Source organism: Sciurus vulgaris (genome assembly GCF_902686455.1).
Source record: "Sciurus vulgaris genome assembly, chromosome: 14".
Classification (NCBI taxonomy): domain Eukaryota; kingdom Metazoa; phylum Chordata; class Mammalia; order Rodentia; family Sciuridae; genus Sciurus; species Sciurus vulgaris.
Window position 1 is genome coordinate 24530704 of NC_136475.1, and position 27342 is coordinate 24558045.

The 27342-nt window shown below is 33.2% G+C and overlaps 1 protein-coding gene across 1 annotated transcript in view; it reads right to left on the reverse strand.

The window, feature by feature from the left end:
- The window catches only part of PPP3R1 (protein phosphatase 3 regulatory subunit B, alpha), a 61537-nt gene that overhangs the window by 22860 nt on the left and 11335 nt on the right, over positions 1–27342 (reverse strand). Inside the window, exon 2 of the mRNA XM_079111225.1 lies at positions 5807–5846. Coding sequence (XP_078967351.1) covers positions 5807–5846 — 40 coding nt within the window. The remainder of the gene's footprint in view (positions 1–5806; positions 5847–27342) is intronic.

The following is a 27342-nucleotide window of genomic DNA, read 5'->3' on the forward strand; positions in this document are numbered from 1 at the left end:
GTCATCTTCTAACGAAAGCCAAGTTAAGAAATCTTTTCAGATAAAAGGATTTTCCATCTAAATTCATTCTACAAAACAGTCCATGTATTTACTAATTTTATCAAAACCATTCACTTTTATACTGCTTTTATCAACAATGAAAAATTAGTTGAACTGTGACCAATCTAGTCCTCTGTTTAAACTATCTAAAGTAGTATCATGCATTCAGTCACTGTTCCAAGTTATCATGCCAAGTTACAACTAAGCTCAACCTGGAGCAAATCACTCCAAAAGTATACATTTCCCAGTCCAGACAGGTTAGCCAATAGACAGAAACAAAGTCACACAGCCTAAAATAACTTAAATAAAACTACCATGAGTTCACAGCACAAAAGTAAAAAGAAACAAAGGAAATTTTCATCTGCAAAACTAATGTTTAAAGAGTATAATGAATCTCATATATTGATTGTTGAATTTTAACCATTAACACATGAGAAATATTATATTTATAGCACTGCCTCAGTTATTTTAGATCAAATCCCCAGTATCATTTCCTTGAAATTATTCAGCTAAATTATTATGTCTAGAAGATACTCTTTAAAAACATATCATAATAACATTATTACATATGAAAAGTAATAATTATTTGATTTCAAATTTCCCTAAAGTCAAAAATTATATTACAGGTTTTCTGAATCCACCACACTTGCCAGTTAAGGAAATGTGTCAAAATAAGGTGACCTTACTAACAGTTTCAGTGGAGTAACAGCAGAATGCCAGACAGCAGCAGGCCAAGAAATCAGCAGAAATAAAGAAATGGAAATAATTGTGTACATTCTTCTTTTGAGAAGCTCAAATACGAGGAAGAATGGAGGAAAACTGAAAGACATATGCAGAATTGGAATCAAAGAAAAGTTGATTGTATTTTTAAACTGAAGAAAGAGACACGCTGAAGACATAAAAGAGAGAGAAATTAACAAAGTAAGATCCTAAAGACAGGAGGAGGTCCAAAACACAGTGGAAAGGCTAACCTTGAAAAAGAGAGGCAGAACTCCAACCTGGTACTGAAGGAAAGGAGGCAGAGTGAGTGCAGGTGGGGGTGAGGAAACAATTAAGTTAATATATCTTCAGTTTTCTCAAGAATTAGAAGGCAAAATCATTTATTAAAGATAAGAAATTGCAAAGAATTAAAAGTCTGGATAGAATGTTGATGGTATGAGTAAAATTTGAGCAGTTTGGAAGGGAGAAACAACCAAGACCAGTCAAATATTTAATCAACTTTCAAATCCTATATAGCTTTCAAAAACAATTTCAAACATCAGCCTTTCCGTGATGCTTTTCTTAATTTGCTTATTACCAAAGGTGATTTTCCCTCTTTGGAACCTGTGCTTTTATTTCTAGTAATACTTTACTTACATTGCCATTTTATGTATGCCTCTTTTTCCAGTATTTAGATTGTAAGCACTCTGTGGATGTTTGTGTATAGCTTATCATTCAGTCTTTCTACCTTTTTAAAGGACAATTTATATATGAAAAGAAGGAAACAGAGTAACTGTGAAAAAAGTTAAGAGACACTGAAGCCTGGACAATTATAGAAGGTCTCAAAGAGAACAATGAATTGAGCTAGGCTTGAAGGCATGAGAAAACATGAGAGGAATTAACTTGATCGGAGAAGTATAAATAATCAAATGCATCAAGCATTGGTTTTAACAATCTTATAAATTATAGTAGCTGTTTGCAGTAATACTAAGTTCTTCCAATAATAAAAAGGTTTTGCAAAAAAGTAAAGAAATTTACTATAATCATTGGGTGGGCAAAAAAGTGGCTGTTTCAATGTGGACAAGTTCATTTTGGGGAAATTCATCCAAATTATACATAAAATATGATAAAAAATACATTATATTAGAGTAAACCAAACAGTGAACAGAAGGGGGGAACACTATAATAGACACAGGAAACTTTCAGATATTCATAACTGGTAGAATGGTCCAGTTGTTAACTACAGATCCTTAGTGACAGAAATGGACTGCTTTCATAGTGTATGAAATCTACTTTAAATATTTACCACACATTTAAAAAAATAAAATAAAACTGGCATGAGACATTCTAAATGTGTAGAAAGGAACATACACCGGGTCTTATGCTTTAGTATACTTAGTCTTAGTCTCAGACTTAAGGGGAGAACAAAAAAGAAAAATCTGGGAAGTAACAGTTTCCTTACAACCTGTTATCTGATGGGAGAAAAAACTTAACTTCCTAGGAACATCATCACTATCAGAGCTGTACTAGTAACATGGAACTCCAACTCTATTAGTCTGAAACCTTGTTCGTTACAGACTCCACATCCTTTCATGCTACCAACAACAAGAGGAATAATTGTATCACATTCTGAATAAATGGCAAAGCATAATCTTGAAAGAAACCCTTTCGATTCAGTTAAAAACTAACGTTAACAATGCCAGAATAATAATTAGAGATCTGTATACATAACACCAAAAGCACCAGTCTGTAACTTCCCTGTCTTGATAATATCCCAGAGATGTTAGCTATGTAATAGTGACAGAAATGCTAGTTTTCAAACCCAAAATGCCACTATAGGCTACAACAGGGTTCCGCAATTTTTTTCTATGAAAAGTCAAGTAGTAAAAAAGTCATAGTGATATGGTTTTGTTAACTATATCATAGTGTCTGTTCCAAATACTGAACTCTGCCACTGCAGCACAAAAATAACCACAGACAACATGTGAACAAATGGACATGTCTACTACAACAAAACTTTTTTAATAAAAACTGCCAATAGGCAGTTTAGCAACCCTTGTATACATAATTAGGTCTGGTTTTGGTCAATTCAAACAACATTCTCAATGTTAACATTTTATTTCACATTTAAGACAGAAATGCATGCCACCTATAATCCTAATTAACTAAGGTATTCACAATGGCAAGTTTGGGAGGAAAAAGTGAAGTGAAATGCAAATAGTGGTTGAGATGGAAAGAGTATAGTAATTAGTCATAAATATTAGCATTTTTTAAGGCACTATAGAAATTTGAAAATGGAAGGTAAAATGGATTACTAAGTAATTTCAATTAATAAGTAATTTCAGTTTAAGTAATTTCCTGTTTATTCTTCATGCTATAAGGAAAATAAAGTGTAAAAGCAGTGATGGGAATAAAAGAAACTGACAAGTATTATGGGGAAAGAAGGGAGACTTGCTCAAAACATAAAAGGCAATGGGAAAAGTGGTTTTAACAATATAATAGAGAAGTGACACTTCATTGCAAGGGTAAGAGGTCCCCAAGCAAGGTAGGACCAAGTCTCATCAAACAAACTAAAAAGGGCTGCTTTCTCTGAAGAAGAGAATGATATGGGAGTTCAGGAATCTCATGGTATCTTAACCTACCAATGGTCTCCATTCCAGGCATAAGGATCTCTCTCCTTTTCCCAAACACTGCACTTTCAAACCAGAGATCTGATTTTTTCCAAAGAATATACATAAGCTTCCTAGTCTATCAAATGGTCCTTCAAACAAAATTACTTAGCATTGATTTTCTTTCTTTAGGTTCTCTAGAGGATAGTCAGAAGTAATCAGACTTTTCACGTTCCTCATTTTCTCCAGAAAATCTTTTGCAGTATCTCTTTGTTCTCAAATTTTGCCTTCCCAAATTTTGCCTTCAGTAAGTATTTTATTTTATGAAATCACAAAATAAATAAGTTCACTCTTTAATCACTGTGCCATAGTTTACCAATGCTCTTTTTCTTTCTTTTTTTTTCTTTCTTTCTTCTTGACAACCGGATCCTCACTACTTTCAAATCCAACCAGGTCAGATAATCAATCTAAATTTCCATTACCTTTAATAATATAGCCTATATCATTCCTGAAATTATATTGTATTATTCAGGGTTCAACTAAAGACAACGAAATCAAACTCTAGCTAGTTAAAGCAGAGATGTTTTTTAATATTAGAAACCATTAAAAGACAAGGGGTGGGTAATTTAGGGAAGCAATTTACAAAGCCACACTGCAGAACTGAGTTTTCAAAAGACATACTGACCAAACTAAAATCAAGAAACTGCATAGTGAAATAGACAGCTTTTGACTCCAAAACACCACCCATACAAAAACCCAAATCACAATCAGAATCGAAACAGAACAAACTTCAACTCATTTTCTACTTTATAAATCTGACATGAGTACATTATGGCAGAAACAAAAAGAACTCTGGTCCAAAGGAATCTGAGATACACACTTATCAGTTTTAAAGTTTCTAAATACCAAAAGGTCTAAATGATGTTGACCACCCTTAACATAAAATGTTGATGTCAACACCAACAGACATACTACAATTGAAAAATATAAAAGGAAACTAAAACAACTAAGGGAATAAAGTTGCTTAGAAGACAAAGAAATTAGGATTTAAAGATGTAGGGGGAATGAGGTAGAGAAACAGTAAGGCAGACAGGACTGAATTAATAGAACCACAATAAGGACAGAATTATCAAAGACTTAAGTCTTACTTCTAAATACTAGAATACGACTAGCATAGACTATGAGAAGAATAGGTATGTTTGTTCCCTATATATCAGTGATTTTGTTGTTGTTGTTGTTGCGTTGCAGTACTGGGGAATGAACCCAGGTGAGCTCTACCACTGAGCTAAATCCCCAGTTCTTTTTATTTTTTATTTTGAAACAGGGTGTTGCCAAGCTGCTGAAGCTTGCCCCAGCACTTGGAATCCTCGGCCTCAATCTCCCAAATCACTTAGATTTCAGGTGTGCACCACCATGACCAGCTCAAACAGTACATTTTTAAAGACTTAATTCCTAACACCAAGGGCTAACAGTAATAAAACAAAACTAAAATATGTTGAAGTGGAAAACTGTAGAGGTATATCCTACATTTTTTTAAAGGGTTGTCAAAACTAGCATGTCCTTGATAAAGCATTCCATTTAAGGGCTACCATCATATATTGTAGGTGATCAGACCACTGGCCTAAGTATTTTTTTTAAAGATCTTATTGCAATATAAATACTAGTAAATTAGCTCATTCTAACTCAATCTTTTAACTATTAAGCTTCTATCAGATATGTATATGAAAATACAAAACTTTTTTTTTAGTTTAAAACATTCTAAATATTAGAAAAAGGTTTTAGACAACAGATTTTATTCTGAAAATTTGCAATTTAGTCAGATAAAAACAGAGAATTGAATTTGCCCCTACCCCTGCCCATTAATATTTTCCTTATTTTAAAGGATTTAAAACACTAATAAGAAAATTAGTAATTTCATTTGTTCAGAAAACAAAACAAAGCCCCAGATTTAATGGATGCTATGCACCTTGTCTGTTTCTCTTTCCTCAATACAGTGAAAGTGTACTTTCTAGTCATGCCAGTGTGGTTGGTCTGTGTGACTACTCTTGCAAACATAATGTGAGCATAAGTAGTGCAGATCACTTGGTAATCAGGCATAGAATTGTTGGCATTACAAAACAAAGAAGTGTGGACCCCTGAGTCACCAAACAGGAAAAGCTCCAACACATCTACACTGACATTTTCTTAATCTGAAAAACTTCTGTTAAGTCACTGAGATTTGGGGTTTTATTTGTAATTACAGTTTAGTACAGATACTAATAATAAAGTCTATTTAAAAATCTCCTTATTCTGGTAGTTTGAAAACCAATTTGTCAAATTCATTACCCATCTTAAAACACCAAAGGGCTAACTTTGCTATATGGACAAACATACGTTATAAAGGTAGATCACATATACATGCACAAACAGACATACAGGTTTATAAAAGAAATTCTTCACAACAAGAATATTCAACTTACAGTGTGAGCACATTTCCAAAGGATAACTTGCCTCATTTCCCTGGGGAAAGAAAAGAAAGAATCATAAGATTAGCACCAATTTCTTTAAAATCTACCAAACACTTTAAGTCACAAAACAAAGGAAAATAAGTTATAAACTATTATGTCTAGATTTATAAATTGAACTTTTTTTAACTTAATAAGGAAGCAAGTCATACAACATGGTACAAAGAGTTCTTTACTCAAACCGGCTTGAGTTGTGGCTCTGCCACTTAGAATTTAAGCAAGCATTTGATTAAAATATATTTCAAATATTTATATACCCTAAATATACTATAAACCAAATTTTCACATATTGGATACTGTCAGTGTTCTAACTTGTATTGCTGAGTGAACTCATTTTGGAGAACTCGGGGGGTGGGGGGGGGGACTTCTCCTACTATCTCTATTTAATTGAAGAAAAGAGTTTACTGAAATTGCAAAGGAAAAACCAGAAACCTACTACCATTTATACCTGCATGAAAGAAAATTTTCTACATGCTGTACAATTAAAATATGGGAAATATTAATGAGCAGGTGAGTCCAAGACAGGCAATCACTTGAAATCTACTTCAAATATTTCTTTTTATGAGAAGTCTTACAATTTATTGAAACTCTACATTATTTTTTTAAAAAAGTATAAAATCAGCTGTTTCCTATACTAGGATTCTATATGATATATATGTAAGGAAAAACATGTTCTAGAAAAACTACAGACCAGACCTAAGTCAATGCCTACATTTAACAACTTTTGAGGACTGGATAAGAGATTAAATATCTAGTATAGATCATATCATTTGATTACCAATAGTACCATAAGTACTTCTAGAACAGTGAAAATTCCAAGTATAACAGATTCACAGAAGTGGAAACGTGAAGATATTTTAAAATGTCTACAGAAAAAGTAATATAAATTGAATCTTTAAAGTTCAGTGTTAAATTGAATACCAAGCATTCTATATTCCATTTATCTAAACCTGACTAGCAAATAAATACCAATAAGTGTACAAGAGAATTGACATTGGAGTATCTGATTACAGTTATATATCCTAAGAGACAACTAAAAAAGCCTGGGGGGAAAATCATATAGTATAACTGGCTGGCTTTTAAACTGTCTTTAATCCTATGTAAACTTAAGGTCTAAGTAAAAATTAGCAGGAAATTAGCATCTTCAATTCTTTTTAGGTTGCCAGTTAACTAGTCCCTTCCTTGAAAATTATAGTAGGTAAATGCAATTTTCCAGAATTTGTTAATTTAATTTTAAGTCACTTTAAATAGCAAATAAATATTAAAGTGAAGATTAAAAATAGCAAAAAAATAGAACCTGATATTGAGAAGATTTATTTTGCCTATTAGTTGACTTTAATATTCTTACCATGATTATTCACATATTCTTGCTGTGCCTAAATTTTAAAATATTTCATTTTCCTTATTCTCCTCTTCAATATGCTTTCTGCAAGGTTTTCAAGAGTATACTGGTGGACTGGGGTTGTGGCTCAGTGGTAGAGCACTTGCCTGACATGTGTGAGGCACTGGGTTCAATTCTCAGCACCACATATAAATAAATGAATAAAAATGAAGGTCTGTCAACATCTAAAAAGTATTAAAAAAAAAAAAAGAGTACACTGGTATTTACTTACTCACTGTTACTGTGAATTTTTATTTTTAAATTTTTTTTAAATGAGTACCCTTACCATTTTATAAAGAAAGGTAATATGTTTATATGGTAGTTTCAGGCAGGATTTTGAAACCAGGCCCTTGTTTTGCCAGTACACTGACCTTTACAGTGTTATCAATTCTATATAAATGATACCATTAATCTCCTTTATCTTTATTACTCTTGCTAGCCAGTATCCATAAGACCCAAGAACCAGCCAGGCCAGGCTCCTAGGACTTTACCATGAACACTGAATATTTCTTTTCTCTTGTGAATCTGGAATCCATATATCCAAATGGTTACTGCAACTTCAATCCATCCAAAACTGATCATATCATATCCCTGCTAAAATGGAATGACTCCCTACTGCCTTCAGGATAAAGATCAACAGTCTTCAGAAAGCCATGAAAAGTCCTTTAAGAGACAGACTTATTTCTCTAGTTACCCTCCCAAGCAGCAGCATCATTTCTACCCTACAATTCCCACTTTTTTACTCCACATTCTGTACTGTTTAAACTTTTATAGCAAGAATGTTGTGATTTGTTGGCCATTCAAAAAAAAAAAAAAAAAAAAGATTTTTCTGAAATTTTTATCAAGAAAAACATGGCATAATATGACTGTCAAAGTAGTCAAAATAATTTTGCCTCACATTCAGTGTTCATCATGCTTAGTCAATAGTAAAAGTTTTAGAGCTTTTCCCAGGGATTATGAAATTTATCAGCAAGTATTTCATTTAAGTTTGGGTTATGAGTTATAGTTTGTTTATCCCTGAATCTAAAGCAAAAACAAATGCACATTTAAATAAATATTTTTATTTAAATAAATCAATTTTGGTACTGGTGACTGAATCTAGGGGCACTCTACCACTGACCCATATTCCCAGTCTTTTTTATTTTTAATTTAAAACAGAGTCTTGGCCTTGAACTTGCAATCCTTCTGCCCAGCTTCCCAGGTAGCTGAGATTACAGACATGTGTCACTGTACCTGGCTTAAATTTGTTCAATTATATTTGAACAAAAAACATACTTCATTTTGCAAATTTTTATATATCAATTACAAGAAGCCAGCATGTTTAAAGATTAGTTCTATAGTAAATTTCTAGCTGACAGCTCCAATATAGGGCTGGGAAATGCTGAAATAATGACAGCTACTACGAGAGACATATTCAATAATGTGAGGGTATTTACTGCTGAGAGAATCTCTCAACAAAACCATAAAATTTATCTGAAAAGAACAAGTTCTAAAACTAAAAGTTTTGAATCTATATTATTTAACAAGTGAGCTGCAAAAATCAACACTGTACCATATGACCAAGTTATTGGCAAGATTACTTGATAAATCCACTTGCTTGAATTCAAGATAGATTTCTTTATACTGATCAGAAAATTCAGTAAGATCTTTGAAGAACTAATGCTATGTGAAACTACTTGTCCAGTATAAAAACTAATACATCTGTAAAACAGCATGAAATCGTATTTTTCAGCTGGGTTCAGTGGTGAATGCCTATAATTCCAGCAACTTGGGAGGCTGGGGCCCTAAGCAATTTAGCAAGACCCTGACTCAAAATAAAAATAATGGTGCTCAATGATAAAGCACCCCTGGGTTCATTCCCCAGTACGCCCCCCACCAAAAAAAGGATTTTTCAGACATCCAAGACTGCTGATACAAGGAAACAAAGGAAGTAAGCCCTAGGTTTATCCCAGTTTATTGTCTAGAGAAAGTTTCCAAGTTACATTACTGGTACATGCTGTTGTCAAACTGAGAAGTAAGATATACGTGGAGTTCAAAAAGCACAGGTTAGATTTGTGGGGAAGAGCATCTTAGAGAAAGGAGGTGCAGAGAGAAAGAACTGTGGAAATCTGCAGGAAAGTTCCTTCCAGACTTTGGGTATAAGAGAAAACTTCCCAAGGCCAGGTTAAGAAGTAGTAGCAGATTGAACAATTTTTGGAGCTTGTTCAAAACTGGAAATAATTCATGTTCCCACCAGCCAGAGTAGAGAAACCTTTGACCACACCAGGTACTAAAGGGAGTCCTAGAATGATTATATTAGCCATGAATTAAATGCTGCTCTAGACCTATACTTGAAAGTTAAAAGCTAGCTTCAAAATTGATTCCAAGTAACTTAAGTGTGTTGAAACAAACTAACAATATTTAAAGGAATGACTTGAAATCCAGCACAACATAAAGTTCACAATATATGACAACCAATGAAATATTAACAGGATGTTATAATTTGGATAAAACTCAAAAACATACTAAGTAAAGGAAACCAACACAAAAGGCCACAAATTATATCAATCCATTTATATGAAACTTCCTGGTAATTAAATCCATAGAGACAAAATGAAAATTGGTAGTTGCCAGGCACTGCAGAAGGGAGGTATAGGGAGTAACTGTTTAATGGCTATAGTGTCTATTCACGAATGAAGCAAATATTTTGGATCAGATAGAGATAGTGATCATACAACATTATGAATATACCAAATGCCACTGAACTGCACTTTAAAATGGCTCATTTTGTTATGTAAATTTCATCAAGAAAATTTAAATTTGCATCTACACACGCACATGTATGGTATTTAAAAAAAAATGGTAAAAACTGTTTCAAATTTGAAGAAAAGATTAAACCCACAAAGAAGTTCAATGAACCCAAAGCAGAAGGAAACAATTAAATTTGCCAACCTGTGATACAGAAAATTCTAAATGTAATTAGAGAGGAAAAAAGTACCATCTGTAGTCATGACAAAATGACTACAGATCTTTTTCTCAATAACAAGAAGGTCAATAAATAATAAAATCTACTTAAAGAATTGGATTTGGTGTGGGGTTGGGGTCAAACTAGGAATTTTATATTCAGCAAAAATATCTTTCAAATATTAAGGCATAATGCTTTTCCCAGGTAATCAAAAACCGAATTTGTTTCCAACAGATGTTCACTATAAAAAAATGTCAAAGTAAACTTTTCAGGCAAAATAAAATGATACCAGATGGACAGTTAGATCTAGACCAAAAAATTAAAATATGTCGGTAATATTGTTAGTACAAAAAGACCAGGCAGGACGCAAACCTCACAAATTCATCTCAGCTGCTTATTCAGGAACAAAGTTTCACACCGGAACGGGGGATGCAGGGATGAAATGGCACCAGAGGACCCACTTTCCTGGTGGAAAATGAGCCACTGAAATAAGAAAGAGACTGGGTTTATATAGATTATTTTGAGGGTCTAGTAAACATACCAGTTTCCTTGTGCACTCAGGAATTTGAACTTTTTTGGGTCGGGGGTCTGTGGGCAGTGTCTGGAGAGGATTTACTTTGGAGGAAATTAATGGCTCCTAGAGACTGTTTCTTTAAGGGTGATAAGACACTTCCTTCCTGACTGCAGCTGGCACCTGGAAAACATTTGTCTTGGGAGATGAAGGCTGTCAGTGCATGGCCTTCTTTTTCACTCCTTTTTCCCAGGCCACATTATCTTGAGAATTTTTTCATTTTCCATATCTATTAAATATAGAGACATCTTCTCATTATTAAATGTCTTTGAAATATAATTGACTATTTAAAACAATCAAAATAACAATATATTATGGGATATATAAAGTGTACAAGTAAAATAACAGCACCAAAAGTGAGAGAAAAAACCGCATCCTATTGTCATGATCTTACCTAAGGGAAACATTATGTCGTTATAAAAAAAGGTAAAACATGGCATATTGAAGATGTATATTTGTAAACCTTAGAGTAATTGCATTCTTTAAAATAAAAAAAAAAAAGACACCAAATGAATTTTCCCCCGCCTGGCACCAGGGATTGAACTCAGGGGCACTCGACCGACCACTGAGCCACATCCCCAGCCCTATTTTGTTTTTTATTTAGAGACAAGATCTCACTGAGTTGCTTAGCACCTCGCCTTTGCTGATGCTGGCTTTGAACTCCTGATCCTCCTGCCTCAGCCTTCAGAGCCACTGGGATTACAGGTGTGGGCTGAAATAGATTATTCTTATGATTAATTTTATTTGTTAACTTGAGTAGGCCAAGGGATAACCAGTTAAAGATTGAATGTGTCTGCTGAGGGTGTTTTTCTGGAAGATATTAGCATCTGAAATGGCAAAGTGAGCAAGCAGTAGGTGGGTATTATCAGTTCTGCTAAGTATCAGATTAGAACAAAAAGGCAGAGGGAAGCTGATTTTGGCCTGCCCGTGGTGCCTCTTGCTTTTCAAGCCATCAGACTAGGCCTGAAATTTATATTATCAACTCTTCTGCCTCCAGACCTTCAAGCTTAAACCACCAGTTTTCCTGAATGTCTAGTTTACAGAAAACAGGCAGTGGAACTTCAGAACCACCATAATCATGTCAGGAAACATATAATAAATCTCTATAGATACATCTCTCTCCTACTGGTTCTGTTTCTCAGGAGAAAACTAATACAACCATAAAGAATACTCATTTCAAAAGAAGGCAGACAAACAGGTAAAACTAAAAAGCAAATGAGAAATGGAAAGTAAATAGCAAGATTATAGATTCAAATGCAAACATTTTTAGAATTATACTAATTATGTTACGTGTAATTGGTCTAGTAATTTCAATTAAAAAGATGCAGTTATGTGCTCTTCACAAAAAAGCAAAACAAAAACAAAAGTAAAAAGTAAAAAAGCACTTCACTTTAAAAATTACCTGAGAAAGTAGAAGGAATAATTCTGAACTCTTGAAGTTATTAGCACTACCCTGATACCAAAGTCAAACATTATTTTACACACATACACACACACACACACACACATAGTCTAGAATTTCTTCATAACCACGGATGCAAAAATCTTTAACAATATTTAAGTAAACAGTCTAGGAAAAAAATTTTTAAATATTAAAGGAATTCATTAGTAACATTCATAAATCTCAATAATCTCATCACTTTCTTTAAAATTATAAATCAAATTTCATAACTGTAATATTCAAAATTTGAAATGATAAGGAGTCTTGTTTTAATAAGAAACATGTAGCAAAAAACATTAATAACATTTTCCAGATTCATCTTAAAGTAATCCCAGAAATCAAAAACTATTACTAGTTACAGCAATTTTGACATTTATAATTCTTTCATCCCTTACTTAATCCCCTAGACTTTGAACTCCATAAAGACAGCACCTGTGGTATTACTTTTTAATATCCTTCGCCAGATTTAACATTGTCCTAAATTTATTTTGAGAAAGGACTTTATAGTTACATGGTAACAATCTAGAACTTAGTGTAAACAGCATTTTAAGTATCAGTGTGTTAAAGACAGTTGGTTTAAGAATCAATAAAGTCTTAGAAGTACAACTATTAATTTAGATTTTCACTTTCCTTGATGTTTCCTTTCCACAAGACTATATATTGAGCATTTGGACCTTCTACACATATTTTAATTAAACAAGCAGCATTCTAGTCCTGAAGTAATATTTATAGTTCACAAGGAGAGCCTATAACCAAGTAAGGCAATGTTGTCACCTCCCAAAGTCTACTAGTAAGACAAAGATAAATATCTAAATATTCTGAGAGCATATCCTTTGAAAATATTATAAACTTCACAGAATACATCAATAAAATTTATTTTTGTTCTCCCAAATCTTGACACTTTGATCAAAGTCATTCTAAATAAAATAAAATACAGATCCAAAATCTATTTTCTTCATTTCTTTGCCAGAATTTTTTTCTTTGGAAGACATTTTCCTAATTCCTACTGATTTGATCCCCAAATTGCCACTCATTATGCAGCAAAAATTCTTTAAAATGCTAAATTATATGAACTTCAAAGGTTACCTTAGGAATCAACCCAAATGTCTTTTTCTGCTGAAAGAAATTTGCCTGCTTCCCAGTTAATGTAATTATCCTAATCAAATCAATTTTTTCCCTGAAATCACTGACCATCTTAAAAATTGTTTTAGAACAAATATTCCTTATTCTTAGTCTTATAAGATATGAAATTATGGATACATAATTTGGACAGAGGAAATAAAAAGATCAAAAGATGGAAGTAGGAAATATCCAAGAAAAGCTACTAGGAAACTTTCACAACAAGTCTGTCTAAAAAATCATGAAGTGACCCTGAAGGCACTAACTTCTTCATGGAAGAAATATAAAGTTAGACTAGATGACTTTAACAGGTCCTTCTAACCAAAATTACTGACTACTAATGAAAATGCTAGACATATTTAGATACAGACATTAAGAAAAGAGGGCAAAGCAAGCAGTAAAGAAGACAGGAAGAGGGGGAGAAAACAGAAACTGAATGTCAAGAAACTCTTCAAAGCATCCTATTGGTTGGTACAGGAGACAAAAAGTTTACCAAATAGAGTATGTTACTGTCTTTTATAGGCCTGTACAAAACAATAGATCTCAGGAGTACGAGTTGTTGCCAACATAAATCTATCAGAACCTTAGTTACAGCAAATGTGATATAAGGGATTTTGTGAATATCCTACAAAAATCAGTTATTACATTATCATATGGCAGGAATACTCATTAATATAGTGTATCATTATTAGTGTCTAATTTTCCAATAGAAATACAATGTTAGGAAAAAACAAAATCTAAAAATGCCTAAAACCTAAAAATACTATCATAATTGCACTCTATAACTCGCTCGATCAATCTAGCAGATGTGTTAAGGCACATAGTATATGTTAAATTTTTAGAAGATTCTTGAATAATGGGGCCTGAGATAATCATAGTTATTATTCAAAGTTACACTTAAAATATATCTCCCATTAAATAAATGACATCTAAACTACCCAACCCTGTTTTTCTCTACTATCCAATATTAACCATGATTTTTGTATGTTTGTCTTGTACCCTGCACAACCTTGCTGGACTCACTTATTAGTTCTACAAATTGTTTGGGGGTTTTTTTTTGTTTTGTTTTGTTTTGTTTTGTTGTTTTTGTAGATTTCTTAGGATGTTTCTATGTAGACAATTGTGTCATCTGCAAATAGGGAGTTTTTCTTCTTTTCCCATTTGTAAGCCTTTTATATTCTTTTCTTGCCTTATTAAAATGGGTAAAACTTCCAACACCATGCTGAAAGAGTAGTACAAACAGACATACTTACCTTGCGACAGATCTTATGGGAAAAGCACTCACTCCTGGACCATCAGACATAATGTCAGTTTTAGGTTTTTATAGATGTTCCTTAAACAACTAAGAAAGTTCTCTATTCACGTTTTTGTTTTACTACAGGTATTCTTGGTTTTACAATGGGTGCTCAATTTTATCAAATGTTTTCTCAATTTTATCAACTGATGTACAAGATCATAGAATTTTTCTTCGTTATCCTATTAATATGTTGGATTTTAATGACTGAATTTCAAATAGTAAACTTCCTTGCATGACTGAATAAGCATTATTTGCTCACAGCATATAATTTTTTAAAAGTAACTCTTTTAACTCTATTTGTTAATATTTTGTTAAGGATTTTGGAGATTTACACTGATAAAAGGCATGCTGGTCTACATGTTCCCATTTGCTTTAATTTTAATACTGTCCTTTTTTAGATTTTGTTATAAAGGCAAAAGGGCTGTAAAAATTATGTATTTCATATTGGGAGAAGTATGATAGTTTTGAGTTTTTTAAGGAAATCCTCCAATTTGAATTGCTTCAAAGTTAAATTAAGTGTACAGAACTTTTCATAGTTCCCTATTTTTTTTTTTTTTTCATTTCTGCAGGGTGTATAATGACACTCCCTATATTTCATTCATCATACCAGAAATTTGTGCCTTCTTTTGTTGTCAGTCTTACTGATCCTTCTTGAAGAGCCAGCTCTTTGTTTCCTTGATTTTGTCTATTATTTCTCTATTTCACTGATTTTTTTCTGTTATCTCTGCTTGTTTCAGGTAGATTTCATTTTGTTCATCTTTTTCCTATATTCTTGAGGTAGGAACTAAATTTTTGTAGAATACAGACTAAACCCAAGGTCCTCATGAATGTTAGACATATATTCTACCACCAGCTACTTATTTTTTTCCCTCTTTTCCAAGGTGTGCATTTAAAACTGTAAATTTCCCTCCCCGCACTGCTTTTAGCTATGTCCCACAAATTCCATGTTGTATCCTTATTTTCATTAGGTTCAATGTATTTTTTACATTTCCCTTAAGACTTCCTCTTTGACCTAGGGATTATTCAGAAATATGTTCTTTAGTTTTCAGGTGCTTATGGAGTTTTTCCAGTTTTCTTTCAATTACTGATTTCTAGTTTGATTTCACCTTCAATTCTTTGACATTTGTTTTTTGTTTTTGTTTTGGTACTGTGGGTTAAAAGCAGCCAGGGCACTTCACCACTGAGCTATATCCCAGCCCTTTTTATTCATTTTATTTTTTTTAAATTTTTGGTACTGGGTATTGAATGCAGAGATGCTTAACCACTTAGCCACATCCTTGGACCTTTTTATTTTTTATTTTGAGACAAGGTCTTGGCTAAATTGCTGGGGCTGGCTTCAAACCTGTGATCCTCCTGCCTCAGCCTCATAAGGTGTCGACCTTATGATTTGTTCTTGTGGCCCAGAATATAGCCTACCTTTAGTATATGTTCTGTGGTCTACTTGAAAAGGTGACGTGGTTCCATCGTAATTTAATGCAGTGTTCTGTAAATGTGGATTAGATACTACTGACTGATCACATTAAGGAATATTTCTTTATCCTTACTGATTTTACTGCTTGATTGTTCTGGTATTTGTTGAGAATAGTTGAGGTGATGTCTCCAACTATAATCTGGGATTTCTCTATTTCTTCTTTGAGCTCTATCAGTTTTTTCTTCGTGTATTTTGCAGCTCTATTGTTTGACATACATACATTTAGGACTACTATGTCATCTTGGTGAACTGAACTTTATCTTACATAATGCCCACTATCTAATAATTTCTTTGTTCTGAGATCTCCTTTATCTGATTTTAACATATTCACATCTGCTTCCTCTGAATTCATGTTTGCATAACATATCTTTCTCCCTCCGTTTACTTTCAACCTGGCTATCCTATTATATTTAAAATGAACTTCTTGGAGACATTACATGGTTGGGTAATGCTCTACTCACTTGCTAGTATTTAACTGGCATATTTAGATGTTTTGCATTTAATGTTATTATTGGTATATTAGGGATTAATTTGCCATTTTAGTTTGTTTATTCTCTGTTTCTCATTTCACCATGTCTTCCTATGGGCTACTTAAATATTTTCAGAATTTCATTTTACCTAGGGTTTTTGCATATATTTTGTATAGTTTTCTTAGTGGCCATTCTATGCTACATTATGTTTACATAAATTTTCATAGTCTACTTGTGTCATCATCTTACCCTCCCCTACTTATAGTTGTTAAATTTTCCTCTACATAAAATCATATCTGTCCTAAAATTGCTTCAACTGTCAAACAATTTAGAAAACACAAAAGGGGAAAGTCAATCTACTGTTTTCACCCTTTTTACACCTGTATGTTTTTTTTTTTTTTTTTTTTTTTTTTTTCCTTCTTCCTGACGTTCCAACTCCATCTTTCATCACTTGTTTTAGGAACTTTTTTATAGTAAGTCTGCTGCTAACAAACTCTTGTCTTCTTCAGTTGAGACTGTCTTATTCCTTTTTATTCCAGAAGGGTATTTTCTCCCAATTCAAGGTTCTACATTGATAGTTCTTTACTTTCAGCATTGAAAAATAGCATCATTTCCTTCTGGTCTATCCTTCTGATGGACGCAAACCAGCTATCATTTGACTGTGGTCTCATAAAACATATTCTTTTCTGCCAGTTTTAAGACTGTCTTTAGTTTCAGAAGTTTGACTTGGATTCTAATGGTTTATCCTGTTGAATGCTTGCCTGGCTTCTTCATCTGTAGGTTTCTCTTGTATATGTGGAAAAATTTCAGCTGTTATTTCTTACTTTCCCAGTCTTGCCCTTCTTCCTCTCTTTTTGTGAATCCAATGGTGCAAGTGTTAAATTTATTTTATAGTCCCATAGTTCCCCAAAATACTGCACACTGCTGTGCCCCACCTCCCCAGTCTATTTTCATTTTTGTTCAGATTGGATAACTTCTATTCTCTGCTAGTTCACCAATTCTTTCCTCTATCTGCTCTATTCTGTTTTTAAGCCCACTCACAGGGCTACTGTATCAATTATTGTATTTTTCAGTTCTCAAGTTACTGTTTGTTTTTTTCCTTACATCTTCTATTCTTTGCCAAGGTATTCTGTTTTTTCTTGTTGTTTTCCCTGAGTGACTCTGGTTCACTATTCAGTTTTGTGAAAATGTGTATCAAAACACAAATCTAAATAACTGAATTTTGTTGATTATTTTCTCAAGTAGTTTTGGTATTCAATGAAAAAAGCAACTAGTTCACTTTACAAATTATGTAAGTACTTAGGACTAGGGATGTAGCTCACTAGTAGAGCACTTACCTAGCATGTACAAGGTCTTGAGTTTAAACCCCAGTACCACCCATCCTAACTCAGTAGTTGCTCAGTAAATGTTTGCTGATTCTAAATTACGGAAGTACTTGCTTTTCCTCAAAACAACTATCATAACTTCACATATTAAAGGTACTTTACACATACATCACTTCATCATACAATATTAAGAATACATGTACTTGATGGTTGATATTTAATAAAATACTGCTTTATCAAGGATAAACTTTTAAAACTGCAATTATATGGTAATAAAGAATATAATGACTATTACTACAGTATGGTGGTGCCACTGTTTGGATTCATGCTAAGGTACCAGCAATTTCACCAATCATTACTTTTGTACCATCTATAAAAACGTGAACACAGTAATAAGACAGACAATGTTGTAATGTTGTTATAAAAACAGTCTGACCTCACAGACTCCCTGGAAAACACCATGTGGATCCTCAAGTATACCTGAATAACTCTGAAAATTGTCAATCTTAAGAACTATTTAGAAATCACCAACAGGGTGAACATTTAAGGAACTGAAAGAGAAAAATCACCAAAGAAAATGAAAGTAATCCCATTTAGCAAAAGAACCAGTGGACCATAGATCTACTCTACCTGTCCTAATAGTCTACTGTGTTTCTATCATAAGATTTTATATTATCCTGTAATACACATAAAGAAGCTTCAGTAGTAGTCTTTATAGCAAAACTTTTTTAAAAAAAGAAAAAGAAAAACCTGCATTACTTGTAGTCTCACTTCTTTGTACTCTTAAGTGGGAAGAGTTCCTCAGTCTGTTCATGTCTGGACTTTGATGTTTTAAAGAGATTTTATAGACTGCCCTCAACAGATCTGCCTGATGCTTTCTCATGTTTAGATACAGGTTATGCACTTCATGTAAAATACCAGAGAGGTGGTAATATGTGCTCTTTCCAAATATCAGGAGGTAGATAATGTTGATTTTTCTCATTACTGGTAATGTTAACTTTTGTCACTTGGCCTTCCCATTAAGAACTAAATTCTATGATTGCTAGCAATGATGATAAGTGAATTCATTGTTCTGCACATAACATCACCATTGTTACAGGATACCTTAACTGCCCAATATTTAATCAGTTGGCAGTCCCTCCCCTTCAGGCTCATTCTTATGTGCTTTTGACAAGTCCACACCATTCTTAATACTTCCTTATATTCTGGAACAAGATGCTAGAGACATGCATTGCACTTTCCTAGTCCCTGTCCTAGAATTAGTTATTTTCTTTTAAAAACCCTAGTTTCTTTAGTGGAGAACCATTAATGATATTTTTTAATGAAAAATTCCCTATTTTGATTTAATTTATTCATCTCTCCATTTATACTATGATTGCTCTCTAACACACCTTATTACTTTTACTGAGCTGTCCAGATCAAGTACAACTTTTACTGTATAAATTTCTATTTATATTGCTGAATTAATATTCTGAAATATTTTTTCCATATGTGAAGACAGTAAAAACCTACTATTTATATCCTTTAACAGAATCACTAGAGAAGAAAGGGGAAAATGCCCAAATGTGATACTATATGCTAGGCATGATCAAAGTATAAATACTGCATATTTTAATTTTGAAATAGTAGGAATTCTATGGATATCCCAGCAGACATTCAGCAAGTAATTACAGAAACTGGGTTTAGGGGAAAGAGCGTACCTAAGACACAACTATGGAAATTAATAGCTTTTGATCACTTTCCCCAACCAAGGGAGAAATCATTAAAAATGGAACATGAGCCAGGCCTGGCGGTATATACCTGTAATCCCAGTGGCTCTGGAGGCTGAGGCAGGGGGATCGCAAGTTCAAAGCCAGTCTCAGCAAAAGCAAGGTGCTAAGCAACTCAGTGAGAGCCTGTCTCTAAGGGCTGGGGTTGTGGCTCAGTGGTCAAGTACACCTGTGTTCAATCCCTGGTACCCAGACCTCCCAAAAATGGAACATGAGGCTGGGTGCAGCAGTGCACACTTGTAGTCCTAGCACTTTAAAGGCTGAATACAGGAACTGAAGACCAGCCTGGGCAGCACAGTGAGACTCCATCTCAAAATTAAAAAAAAAAAAAAAAGAAAAGAAAAGAAAAGTAAAATAAAATTAAAAAAAGGAACATGAATCAAAAAGTAAAATACCAACATTTAAAGAACTAGGCAAAATTCACCAATGACAAAACAAATGATTAAATACAGGGGAGAAAACGAGAGCATATAGTTCTAAGGTTTTAATATTCTTTATTGTTCTATCATAATCTATGTTATTTTCTTATGCCATAATAGAATAAGTATATGGGGATGTATATAAATATATAGTCACATATATTCATTCAATTATTAGAATTCACTTTCAAATAGGGTTCTGGAAATTAAGCAAGGAAAATGTTTAATATGAAAGTGTTGTGAGTAGCAAAAGGGACAAACAACAATTACTCCCCAGTTTTTGTTAGTTGAATTCTTTCTATAAATCATATTTAAAGCACAGTATAAATTTAATTTGATTCAGTTATAATTATGCATGTTGCTAGACAATATGAAATTACCAACACTATCCCTATAAAATTATCTTTTAAATGACCTTAAGAGATAAAATTTGCTCCAGGTACAGTGGTATACACCTGTAATCCCAGTTCAGGAGGCTAATGCAGAAGGATTACAAGTTCAAAACCAGCCTCAGCAACTTAGGGAGGCCCTGTCTCAAAATAAAAAAGGGCTGGGGGTATTAGTAGTAGAGTTAAGTGTCCCTGGGTTCAAACCCTGGTACAAAAATAAAAAGATAAAATTTTCAAAATGGATTGCTGATTAACTATAACATAAAATCACAAGTACTTCCATATTTACTGATCACACAAAGGTAAACTACATGATTCTGGGTCTCCCTTTCACAGAAAAAATAATTACACAATTACTATGACTACGGATGAGACAAGATTCTATCTTAACTATAACCTAAGTTAAACACAAAGAGATGTTTCTACACATGGCATCAGTTTCCCATCCTAGTTTCTCATAATTACCTTACTATATTACAAACTCTATGACAGCAAAGCACTTGTTCACTAGTTATTCTTCAGCGCATGACATACAGATACTTAAATATTTTAAGTATCAATGAAATATGCTTTTGTAAATCCTTATTACACAAACCCCTTTTTATTTTTTAACTGGAAAAATATATGAACTCCCAAACAACTGATATATAAACTTTAAACACAGTCTATTTGCAAATGGCTACTTTCTCTGTATGCCAACTCCCAATCTGTCCAGAAATGAAACTCTCGACATTTTTAAAGCCTCTCAAGATATTGAGTATTATGTCCAAAAAGGTAAGAATGGTATTTTATAAAGTACCTAAAACACTGTAAGCAATCAATTAATAAACTGAAGGATTTAAGAATAAGATTTCACTCCCAAAGGTATAAAGCTATCTCTTAAGCAGCAAGACACACAGCAAAAGCTTTATTAGAAATCTTTTTAAGTCTAAGTTTACCAAAACCAATAACAGAAACAAAAAGTCCATTATCTCTTTTTATCTGGTTTTATTCTGAGAACAGAATTACTCTTTGAAATTAATTTCACCTCACACCAGTTAGAATGGCAGTCATCAAGAATACAAACAAGCCGGGCACGGTGGCACACACCTGTAATCCTAGTGACTCAGGAGGCTGAGGCAGGAGGATCAAAAGTAACTTATCAAGACCCTAAGCAACTCAGCAAGAGCCTGTCTCTAAATAAATTATAAAAAAGGACTGGGGATGTGACTCAGTGACTCATGGTTAAGTACCTCTGGGTTCAATTTCTGGTACCAAAAAAAAAAAAAAGAATACAAACAATAATAAATGCTGGAGAGGATGTAGAGAAAAGGAACATCTTTTACACTGTTGGTGAAACTGTAAATTAGTATAACCACTATGGAAACAGTACAGAGGTTCCTCAAAAGACTAGGAATGAAACTACCATATGACCCAGCTTTATCACTTCTTGGTATTTATTCCAAAGGCAGCATAATAGCAATATGTGCATACCCATGCTTATTGCAGCACAATTCAAAATAGCCAAACTGTGGAACCAGCCTAGGTGTCCACTGACAGCTGAATGGACAAAGAAAATGTGGTATATATACACAATGGAGTTTTATTCAGCCATAAAGAAAAATGAAATTATGTCATTTGTAGGAACATGGAGGAATTTGAGAACTTTATGTTAAGTGAAGTAAGCCAAACTCATAAGGTCAAGGGTTGTATGTGGAAATTAGGGAGCAAAAATCAAAAGAAACATGTCAGGGGCCAGGAATCTTATAAAATCAAAGGGAAATCAGTAGAATGGAGGAAAGGAACCAGGTGAGGAGAAAGGGGGCGGGTAAGGGAAGGTAAAAGGAAAATACTAGGGAATGATATTGGACAAATTATATTGTCATAGTGAGTCCATGAACGAATATGTAACAACAAATCCCACCATTATGTACAACTATAATGCACCGATTTAAAAAATGTGAGGAAAAAAAACAATTCTTAAATTACGTTCAGGCACCTCAGATGTATTAATTTAAATTTTAATGATTACTTTTAGTTTAAACAAAGTAAATGTTATTTTGTGAGGTTTTGAAAGTTTTTTTTTTTTTAAGGTTGAAACTAATGGATCTAGAAAATAATCTTTAGAAGAACTGTGTATACAATTATGGATAAAAAAGGAAAGTTAATGTTTAGTACATGCAAAAAAAATGAAACAACATTTACATGTTGGGCACTCTGTTAGAGATTTTATGTTCGTTATCTAATTTATCCTCCAAACTATCTAGGGGGGAAATAGAAGTATCAAGAAAATTAAGCAGCCTGCATAAGATCACACAGCTGGTAGTGGTAGAAACCAAATTTGAACTCAAACTAAGATAATTCCTGTAATATTTTTAACTATATCATAAAGCCACAGTCTTACTCTCTTATATAAGAAGCAATGTTACTGAAGTCATTTTCTCCTCATCTTAGAACACTTAAATTCAAGTGGCTTATCACTACCAACTCACAGGGGCATGCATAGTGATTTTAAATGTGTCACTCCTTTAACACAGGAGTCATAAGTACACAAACATGACAATAAGAGGGTGTGAGACAGGTGAAGACAGCTGACAAGAGAAGTAAAAGGATGGAAAACAAATACCTTAATATGGAAATCATCCCGCTACTTGTAGGTTGCAATACTACTTTGGGTAGTATGTTTTAAGTTTTAAAACACATAATCACCCCAAAACCCCAAAACTCTGTAGGCACAGCATTTTCAGTAACTGGAATTGGTAAAACAATCTCAAAAAAGAGAAACTAAAGTTCTAGCAGTGAGATGGTTTAGATGATGATAAGAATCCACACTGACTATGGTCAAAATAAAGTAGGGAGAAAGTATAAGTCAACCAACCAGAAGAGTCAAGGAACACTAAAGGTTAGATACTAATAAACCTAAAGTAAAAAGCTGAAACTTAAAGGAAGATGTGAAACAGGTACTTAAATTTTGAATGAAATACTGGAGTATCCAGAAAAGGGTAAATGATAAAAGAGATATAGTAAGGTGCCATTCCAAAGAAGGAAATTCCTTCCCAGGAGAATGAAGAATAGTCTATTATGACTCATCAAACAATGGACCCAGGCCAAGTCAGTCCTACCACTAGTTTGTTTTTATTAGAACTTGATTGCAGTATAACTCATACAGCATTGAATCCAGATACCTAAAGTATACAATTCAAGGGTTTTAGTACATTCAAGGATTATGCAGCCATTAATTACCACAATGAAATTTATAGTATTTTCATCACCCCCCAAATGTAATCATCCAACTTTCCCACCACAGTCCTAAGTAGCCACTAATCTACTTGCTAGTTCTATATACTTGCTTATTCTTGATACTATCTATAACTAGAATTATATATGTTATCCTTTGCAAATGTCTTCACAGCAGAATATTTTCAAGGTTAACCCATGCTTGCTACCAGAATCAGTACCTCTTAATGCTGAATAATATTTCATTGTATGACTGTATTACATCTTATTTATCCAGTCACTAGTCAAGAGAGGTTTGGATCTTTTTTTTTTTTTTTTTTTTTTCTTTTTTCCTATTCAGAACAACATTATTGTGAACATTCAGGTATAGATTTTTTGCTTCATTTCATACTTTCTTTTGGATATGTGTGTGTGTTTATGGTCAACATCTGAAGAACTATTTTCTAAATAACTATAATTATATTCCCATCAGCAATGTATAGAGATGCCCAATTTCTTCATATCTTTAACAATACCTGTGTTTTTGATGACAGACACCATATTAGGTATGAAGTGGTAGATCACTATGATTTTGATTTGTAACTCCCTAATGACTATTATGCTAAGCATTTTTTCATGTGCAATTCACATTTATATATCTTCTTTGGAGAAACATCTACTAAGACCCTTTGCCTATTTTAAAACTTAGATCTTTTTATTGCTGAGTTGTTAAGAATTCTTTATGTATTCTGATAGAAGTCTCTTTTCATATGTGATTTGGAAACATTTTCTCCTGAGAGTTATCTTTTCATTTTCTTGGTGTCTTCTGAAGCATAAATTTGTTATTGTTAATAATGTTCAGTGGATCTTTTTTCTTTTGTTGCTTGTGCTTTGGCATCATATATAAAAAACTGTTCATCATCTGTGTTTGTAAATATGTTATTTTTGGAACTCAGTCATGATCATTTGTTTTTGAATTATCTATAGCTGCTTCCTACAACAATGACAAAGCTGAATCACTGCAAGACACTATATGGCCTGCAAAGTCTAAATATTTACTACCAGGTTCTAAGTAGAAAACAATTTCCAACTTGTGGTCTAAAACAATGTCAACAACTCACACCCACCTCTAACCAAAAATAGCCCTCTTTACTTCAAAGGGCTAATAAGGAAGATAGTATCCTTCAAAGTGGAAGCAGAATTTTGGTTAGGGAAACTAGACAGAGAAAATATTTTGATGAAAAGGCTGATCACATGAGGGGACAGCTATATAATAGTGAGGCAAGAAAGACAGTATAACATCAGCAGCCAGATAACAGCTTTCACTATTTATAATCTATCAGTAATCTGTGACATTTGTTCGGAGTATCAAATAAAATATTGATGAGGTTGCTTTTAGCACTGTAAGGCCCAGTCCCTGGTGATGGAAGGTAAGCAAGGGCCAGGTTACAAGAACTTAACTGACACAGTAAGGAATTTGGTCATTTTCTAGTATGAAAGAGCCAGGATGAATATAATAAGACCTTAAAAAAAAAAAAAAAAAAAAAAGGCCTACCATGAGACTTGCAAGAAAGGTTTTCCTCCTTAATAAGAAAGAGACACTAGGGAATAATTCCTACTCTTTGTCGGATGTTGGTATCTGATATTATAACAGCCCTCTCCTGGCAATAGAGCTTTAAAGTAAATAGGGCTTATGTCCTCAATAAAAGTGATGTACTACTAAACATCACTTTTTTATTACGTTCCAGTTCTGGGCTCCTCATGCTTTCAAATAATACATTCCTTGTTGTTTAAGCCATTTTGATACATTTGATACTTTTTTTATACTTTGATAATCAATATTACTGTACAGAGAGGACTCCACAGAAATAAGAACTGATTATGAAAACCAAACCTGCCAAGAAAATTACACACTAGTTTCTAGTGGTTTCATTTTTATAAAGATATAAAGAACATTTTGCAAGTTATCAAGCATCTTAAGATAATTATCTAGCCCAGTACCCACAAGAATTCTGAATCAAGCAAGCAGTCTTGCGGCCATTTTACAGATACAGAAAAAGAAAAAAAAAAAAAAAAAAAGATTTCAGTGTACTCCAACGTAAGTGTCCGATTCTGTTTTCCAGAATATCAAATAAAATTCACTGAAGAATAATATAAACAAAAAGATCACAATATTTTTTCAGTTCTTAAAACTATTGCTTGACATTATACAACTCCATGAGTAATGTGACTACAATCAGTAATAAAAAGTCCAGTTGCCAGAGCAACTGCCAAGCAGAGTAGCCAGAAAAAGCCTACCATCTTAACAATCATTCTACTGAAGAATTTACATTGTACTAGTTTTTCCCTGCACATGCCTAACTCAGTCTATGCTATGACATATCTGTGGCTGGTTTTTTTTTTTTTTTTTTTTTTTTAGCTTTGTATTTGACATTGTGTTTGATATGTATAATTCATGAACATTAAATGTTGGCTAAATGAAGGAAATTAAAGATTTAAAATTGTCATCTCTTCATCAGCTATTCCTAGAATTTCAGAAACAAAAAACAATGTTAAGATAAATTACCTTAAGTAAACAAAAGTAACCATAAATTTTGAATTTCCCTTAATTAAACTGTCTAGTCTGACATATAAGAATCTTGAAACATTTAAAAAAAAAAGAAGTCCTGTAATTTTTAAAATCAATAACACTTTCCTTTCTGAAGGCTTTCCTGTTGTACCTAACTTACTTGTGGCCTTAAAAGCATTTATCTACAAGACTTGCAAAGATCTACCTAGCTCTAGATGATAAATACAACTTAGCATCAGTGCATCTCTGCATCACGTGAGAAATACCACAAAGGGGACTAGATTTACAAAGATATTAAAAAATGCTTCACCTGCCCTAGAAGAGCTCACAGATCTTAGGAGGGGTGGCAGGTAAACATACTGATAATATGCAGAGACTACAGTGAAACTTACTTATAAACAGCCACTAACTGCCTGAGGGAGTTAGGAAAGTTTTCACTAAATGCCACCAACACAGAATTCTCTCAAGTACACCAAAAAAGAAAGGGAAAAGACATTCTAGATAGAAGAAAGTACAATGGCACCAAATAAGGGCAAAAGAATAAGGCATTTAAGAAACAAGCAGTTTGGGTCACATTAGGATGACCAGAAATAAGGGTTGGCATAAATACCATGCAAAGGAGTTGTAAATTTTTAAGACCAAAAGATATAACAATCACTTTTAAATGAAGTCACTGACAGATTTCCATTTCAGAAGAAAAACTCAGGTGGCAATATGGAAGAGAGATAAAGGAGGAAGAAACTAGAGACAGTAAAAAAAGCAGTAAGTAGGCTATAGACACATAGTTCACGTGAGAATGAAATGTTTCAGTGACAATGGGAGTAAAGAAGTAGTTGATTCAAGAGGCATTTGGGGGATCTAAATGGAAGAGCATGTTTGCTATAACAGTTATGTTCCCTCAAAAAAATTCATGTTCTTAAAACTACACATTGAAAATAATATGGATTAAGGAAAACAGAGTTGGGTGCAGACACTTCAAAACCAAAGTCATTCTGACCACAGTAGTAACAAAAGCAATAAAAATCCTAATAAAAATATTAACATGAAGATATACTAAATAACAAATAAGATAATAAGGAGTTTTTAAAGGTACGGATAAGAGTAATAGGAAAAAAAAAGTATTCGAAGATA